At 39.1% G+C, this 7,253-nt stretch overlaps 1 protein-coding gene across 1 annotated transcript in view; it reads left to right on the top strand.

Moving 5' to 3' along the window:
- Positions 1–4,374, top strand: part of LOC138015058 (H(+)/Cl(-) exchange transporter 5-like) — a 23,111-nt gene extending 18,737 nt beyond the window's left edge. The window contains exon 16 of the mRNA XM_068861963.1: positions 1,888–4,374. Within this exon, the coding sequence (XP_068718064.1) occupies positions 1,888–1,978 (91 nt within the window). The 3' untranslated portion in view covers positions 1,979–4,374. The remainder of the gene's footprint in view (positions 1–1,887) is intronic.
- The last annotated feature ends 2,879 nt before the right edge of the window (positions 4,375–7,253 follow it).

Raw genomic sequence — 7,253 nt, 5'->3', positions numbered from 1 at the left:
GGAAAGAAACCGAGCACTTTACATACAAGTCGAACCCATGACTTCCGATTAGCAGTTCGAAGGCTGTACCCCTGAGGTGCAGTTAATTCGTACGAGCTAAGCAATTTAACTAGGTTAAATTGCCAACTGCCCTGCTTTACTGCAAGGACTCAAAATTGTCAAAATGTAGCCGCTACATTCTAGGGAAGACGAGGGTGACCTCACATATCGATCACGTCGATCCTGGCAGTATCGCAGGTCAATTGCCAAACGAACCTAGGTTGATAACCTGCAATCCTGGCCAAACATTAACGGGACAGAACTCAAAATGGCATTTGCCAGTGTACATTTTTATTATACATATCTATAACCAGTCTCCAGAACCTCATTCAAGCTCTCATGGTCATTTGTAGAACCTCGCCCTCGCAATTTTGAAAGCAACTGGGATCCTTCGGATTGTACATAAGCACAGAAGCGTAACAACATTGCTTTAGGAGGGGGGGGGGGGGTGGGCAAGGAAAGAGTTTTTGATAAGTGGAGCAAATTGTCCCATTGTATTTGGCCAGGATCGTACCTTCCACGAGTCACCTATAGCTCGGTAGCAGAGCATCCGGACTAGCAGTTGGAAGGATATGCCGGTACGTTCGACTCCCGTTAGGAACATTCGGGGTTTTTCCGAGTGTGCTCGAGTCATCATCGATTAATAGATCCATCCCTTCATTCATCAACAGGGTATGAATCATCATCTCCGTCAACATAAATGGCTGAAGATGTCGCCCTATATTTTTAAGGCATTTACCAGGTTAAGCAATCGTGAGACTAGTTTCTACACGCACTTGAAAACCACTGTATCGTCCCGAAGGTGGATCGAACACTTTTTGAAGGCACTCAAATCTGCTCTTCATAAACCGATCTCTTTTCCTTCAAAGACCAAGATCAAGTTCTCAATGCACATGGTCGTAATATTTTTAACGTAACCTTGTTGCCTCGTTCAAGGTTAAATAATCTTTAGAATTTTCAGCTTAAGAACGAGGCAAAAAGGGCTAAGTTGCAAGCAAACAAAATAATACTAAAATGACGACCATTTTGGAATAAGTATGGGTAATCAAATGTTGACGAGTGAAATTAGGAAATAATTTCACGTGCGTTTTGTTTAAAATCAAATAATTCAAAATTATTTGATTTTGGACAAAACGCAAATGAAAATAATTCCCCGGGGTTTTTTCAAACCTGGAAGCCACTTTGGCACGGTAGGAACGTTGCCATGGCAACCTTGTAATCTCACATGTGAAATGATAAATTAACCCTGAAAGTGCGTGCCAAAATTAAGGAGAAATTTCTCACCCATTTTATGAGGTGTATAATCCTCACCACAGTCATCGATCAGTATGCTTTGAATTGTTTTGCTTTGTTTTTTTGCTGCTACCTTTTCGTTCACTTTAAAGGCCGTGACACAATAGGCGATAAGTCGCTGGAAAACGTCGCGGGAACAAGTCGCCGCAACAATTCGCCTTGTGTGACACGGTTAATTTTATGAAAACGTTGTCGCTGCGGCAGAATTTTGTCGTCGCGATCAGTCGCAGCGACAGAATTAGCGAAAGCAGCGTTATCCCACCGTGTGTACAATTTCGACAACAAGTCGCTGCGACAAAACATAAATGAACCAATGAAAGAGCGTCATGTGGTCAGCCATATTGAATTAGAAAACTAGTTCACATTCCCCTTCATAAGAGATCATTGCGTGTGCACCGAACAGGCGTCGTGTCGCAGCGACTTGTTTTGCAAGAAGTACACACGGAGCAATTTGTCACAGACACCTGTCGCTGCGGCTTATCGCCTAGTGTGTCCCGGCCTTAAAAGGCTTTGGCCTTGCTCTTGAATTCAAGAAAAGTGACATTTGTATTTCAGTCGCTTGTTGGGAATAATCACGAAGAAGGATGTCCTACGCCATATTGCTGAACTCGCCAACCAAGATCCCGAATCTATACTCTTTCATTAGTTTCCGATCACAGGCATCGCAAGATTTGTTTGAGTTGCAGGTAATTCAGCTTCAGTTAATGAGACTCTTGTCAACGAAAATGCGAACACATCGAGAAACGCTACGGGAAAGGTTCCAGACTCATCGAGATCAACTTTCAATAGACCGTTTTACAGTTACATGCCTAGTTACCTGGCCTTTAAATGACAGCGAGGCTGGAGTTGACCTTGTTATGATACAGGCCTCTCTCCTTTTCTTATGTTAACGATGTTGTTTCGCGTTAATTAGTTGGAATTTACATAAGAAAAACGGTGAAGTTTCTATCAAAACAAGGTCAACTCTAGCCTCATATTCATTCATATAGAGCAGCTAACTAAGCAAACAACTGTAAAATGGTCTATTTTAACAAAAAAGGCGTCCACTTATAAATGAATTTAATGAGATAATTGTACAACGTATGAAATAGGCGTAAGGGGGTATTTACACGAGACGGGAACGAACTTAGACCGGCATGAGTTTGTATCGGCCTCCATAAAGCATTCATTTCTTTTTATGCGTTTACATGAGACAGACCTGAAATGAATTCGGACCGGTCTGACTTCGTCTCGGTTGCGGGACCGAGACGAGAAATTCTCCTACCGGTCTGATTTCGTACAGGTCCCATGTGAATGAGAACAAATCTCAGACCGGGTCCAGAAATTTCAAGCCTGTATGCTTTTGGGTCAGCCATATATTCGTGAGACAAAACATATCATTTCATCCCGAAACCAGGCACCAAGCATCTCGTCCCGGTTTCATGTAAACAGCTGCAAGTTCATACCGGTCTCGTCTAAATACCCCCCAAGATACCGTATTGGGCCCGGTTGTTCAAAAGCCAATTAACTTAATCCAGGATTAGCGTAAACTTTTGTTTCATGTTTTCAACTTTTGGTGAAAGTTTATTTGCTTATTTTTGTTTTTCAAGATTGACTTCCTCTATTGTAAAGTTTTGCCGAATATCAGCGCTGAATAGCATTGGGAGTAGAGAAATAAACTCCTTGGTTAATTTTTAATCGGGTTTTGAACAGCCGGGCCCTGACTGATGATACACTTTCATACAGCCACAAGCAAGAGAAACAGAAGCTCCCCAAACTATCATTGAATATTGTGTACCGTTTGTCCAGGGTTTAAGCCCGAAAGACAGCAGCCAAGTGTAATTTTTAAGCCATGTGGCTGGTTGCTTCTTTTTACACACTCGATTACTATAATGGAGAGAGAAAGAGAGAGTTTGATTTGTACGACAAAAACGTACTAAATTATTTTAGGTTGCCAACATGAAGGAGTCGAAATATTTACTCACGAAGTAGTTTCAACCGTATATATGATTTAAACTTTGAGATAAAGGTTTTGTTAGTGTTGTCATCTTCAGACTACTTAAAGCATATAATATTTTATTGACAAATGGAGAAGACGTGCCACGTCTCGGGAACATGGTAGATTCATTTAGACTTAATTCGAAACATGGTATTTATAACGTAAAAGAACTGAAATTTTTTATGAGGGCAACCTATTTTCTTACGTGATGTAAAAAAGACTGCCGTAATATAGAAGTTAGCTACAATGAAAATAGCCTGCGTAGCATGGCGGTTTTGTCGAGCCGGGCGCACGAGCGGTGAAGCCGCGAAATTCGCGCGCGAAGCGCGCGAGAACTCCCCGCGGTTTTTCTGCCCTCGCCCCCCTTTATTACTTAGCAACCAAAACTGCCATGCTACGCAGGCTACAATGAAAACTAAAGCACATGATGCAAGATAGACTTTGTCTTTTCCTGTTAATACTGAGGAGATTCTCTGTGGACTTCGTTGTTTCCACGTTACTCATTAACATACAATTTTGCTTGTAAATTAAAAGGCTTTGTGTTAGAAAAAAGAAGTTAAAAGTTCATAGAACTTGAATCTCCAATTTTAATCCTTTTGCTTTCCGTAGCCAGGGAAATCCTGGCTATCGTGAAAACGCCTATGAGCAGCCATACATTCTTTTCAAAATATTCCTCAAAGATTACTTTTACAATAACTGCGCAATTTTTCGCGCGCTTATTGGCTAACTTTTATCTTTAATTAGAGTACAGACACACAAAATTGTAATTTATGCAAAGTTGGAAGTCTTCGCATAAGCCTTCGGCTTTCGCAGCCCCACGATAACTTTGACAGTGTTACGTCATAATTTTATCATCAATAAGAGAACAGACATAAAAACTGGCGTCAATTTAGGAAATGGTATATCGGCCTCAAATTTGAGGCTACCTAAGTATGGAATGTACTTTCAATATTTCGTGTTGGTTTCATCTAAGATAGATTTAAAAAAAAAAAAAAACGATACCATCTGTGAAAAAGTTAAAGTTGTAAACAGAAAAATAGTGCAAATAAAAATCTTATGTACTGTCTTTGATCTAGACGATAGTCTTGATCTTGTGAAGGAGGCTCAAACCAGTTTTAAAACTTTCAACAAACTGAAATATCTGGAATGATTGAATCTACCCAACTGTTTCACTTAACGGCAATGTTATGATACCATATGAAATACCAATAAACGCTTAACAAGATGCACTCATTGATGTGACGAAACAGGTTACCATGGTAACAAAAGAGCCATTTAAAGTCATCCTATATATTGTCTTTAAACACTTATTTCTCAACAACGAACTAGGTGACCCCTATTTTTTATTTCTGAAAAGTGATAAGCAGGCTAAGAATAAACTCTGAAAAGTTTTAAAAATTCTCTGGAGCGGGTTCATAGCCATCTTCACAAGTGGAAAATTGAAAGGTGGCTCTTTGCAGAGAGTTTCATTTTAGCCTACTCATCACTTTTCATAAATAACGAGAAACTATTTTAAACAAACTAAGAAACAGTGTTTTGTTTCCGGAATGGTAAGAGCAGGAGAAACTATAAAATACTGTGGTGTGGGTCACTCGGTCTGTCCGCATATTTATTTCGCTTCATCTATGGAAACTCTCGAGAAATAAAGATAGAAATGTGGACGCAAACTCTCTGAACGGTGAGAAGCCTGTCAAGGAATATTAACCATTAATGAGAAGAACAGATACTTGTTTATGTGCACAATACATCAAAGCATAAAGTCTACCTATTTTACCTTCAAATACCACTGCATAGCATTTCAAATTTCGTTTTCTGTGAATCTTCCATTACTTGTGTTACATGTGAACCTAGTCAGTTACCGGTACTAGCTATAAAATAACTGGTTCCTGGTTAACCCAATTTATTACTACGACTCACCAGTGCGAAGATTGTTTACATTACTCATTAACACGGAGAGAGATAGCTTTGGGTTTTTCAACAATATATCGCTTTAATCTAACCCAAAATCATTCAGATAGTCAAAACTTCATATTTATGACCCATTTCTTTCGCTTTTGTGTTTGCCAGTATTATGATTTGCGATACTTCAGGTTCACATGTTCACAAGTTTGCTTTTACATCTCATAGATGTTTAGATTCTTAATTACAAACTCTGTTTTGATTGGCCACTCTACCTCCCTGTGTAAATAGTTCACCCTGAAGTTAAAATAGATACGTTTCGTTCTGAGGAAACGAAACAAAAAATGGGGGTCACCGAGTTCGTTTTTGAGATATAAGCGCATAAACACAAAATACATGGCGTTTTTTTATGGTTCTTTTGTTACCATGGTAATTTATTACGTCACATTAATATGTGCATCTTGTCAAGCAATTATTGGTGTTTCATATGGTACCATAACATAGGCCACGTTGGAAAATACCGTAATACTCTTTATTTGTCCCCCCAAATTTTGCATCAGCATTGTTTTCAGTTTCTCTTGGGAATTACAATGGTCCCAAGAGAAAACCAAAACAATGCTTATGCAAAATTTGGGGGGACAAACAAAGAGTATGGTATTTTCCGAAGTGACCTATTGCCGTTAAATGAAACAATGTTGTAGAGTTAATCCTTTCGAATAAGACCTTCCCTCCAAATTGTTGAAACCGGTTTGAGCTACCTTAATTACCTGCCGTGACAAGGAAAACTGTACGAATCAAGCATTTCAAGTGCGGACTTTTCCAAGCAACACAATTTCTTTTCTATTATCGTTAAATTAAGAGCACTGTGTCCCAGGACTTGCGGTAGCAGAGAAAATAAGGAAATAAAAAATCATGTCCATGGAATGGATTTGAACCCGGAGTTTCTACTCTATGGGAACCGCTTTTTGCCGCTTCACCACTGAAGATCAAGACACTGCATTCTGAAAAAAATATCTTAATAACAGATTAACAATTTAGGCCGAGAGCGGCTTTCAAGTGAGTGTCGTTAAACCAAAACCAAAGTAATTACTTAATTTGGCCAATCAAAATGGACGGAGACAATCCAGTAAACCAATCAAAACTGAAAGCAATTACAGGTAGCCGACACAAAACGCGGGAAAATGTGCACGCGCGAGCTACGATTGGTTTTGGTTTCACTTCTGATTGGTTGAAAAAGTGGCGCAAGAACTTTGAACCAATCACTGAGTGAAGTAATGCAAAACCAAAGTAATTCGCTAATTACTTTCAACACTCAATTGAAAACCGCTCAAAGCTTTGAATTTAAAGTGTTTTGATTTGTCGTGCAGTTTGGAAATCGACCTTTGCAGTGTTTTATATTGTTCGTTGCCGAGTGATAATACAGTATTATCAAATAGTGTTTAAAATATTGTTCTGGAGCAGCTAGCGGTGTGGTGACCAAGTGGTTAGGTGGCGAGTTGATCAATATTCCCAGATTCGAGTCCTATGTCTTTTAAAAACTATACCAGGATTTCCCATAATCCATATCAAGCTCTCAGTCTTCTAAATTAACGATAATAGTAAATTCAGAGCAAATTACGAATTAACGATAATCGTTAATTCAGGGTAGAGAATGGGCTGTTCAAAGCGATTTTTGTTGAAACGCGGTTATTCCTGGAAATAGTGATTACCAGACTTCTCCGGCAAACCAGTAAGCTAAGAAAAGGTCGTAGTAACAGCGGAGGGCTACCCATCATTTTCAACCATTTAAACCAAGTTCGGAGCTGTTTGAAAAAGCTGATCAACCGAACCAACTAATAACGTCTTTTTCTTTCAATAAAACCCAAAAGCAGTCCGTGCCCAATCGGCCAAATCAAAGTTATTGTTATCTTCATGCAAACACAGTTGAATGGGACACTTAGTTTCTCTGTTACATATATCCTGCTACATCATTGTTACACAAGGAATAATAATGATCGTTCTGATTAACACAATTTTCTTGCCACTATGCAAACAAAAATTATAT

Source organism: Montipora capricornis, chromosome 9 (genome assembly GCF_036669925.1).
Source record: "Montipora capricornis isolate CH-2021 chromosome 9, ASM3666992v2, whole genome shotgun sequence".
Lineage (NCBI taxonomy): Eukaryota > Metazoa > Cnidaria > Anthozoa > Scleractinia > Acroporidae > Montipora > Montipora capricornis.
The sequence above is the reverse complement of the archived record's forward strand: the minus strand, read 5'-3'. Positions and strand labels throughout refer to the sequence as shown.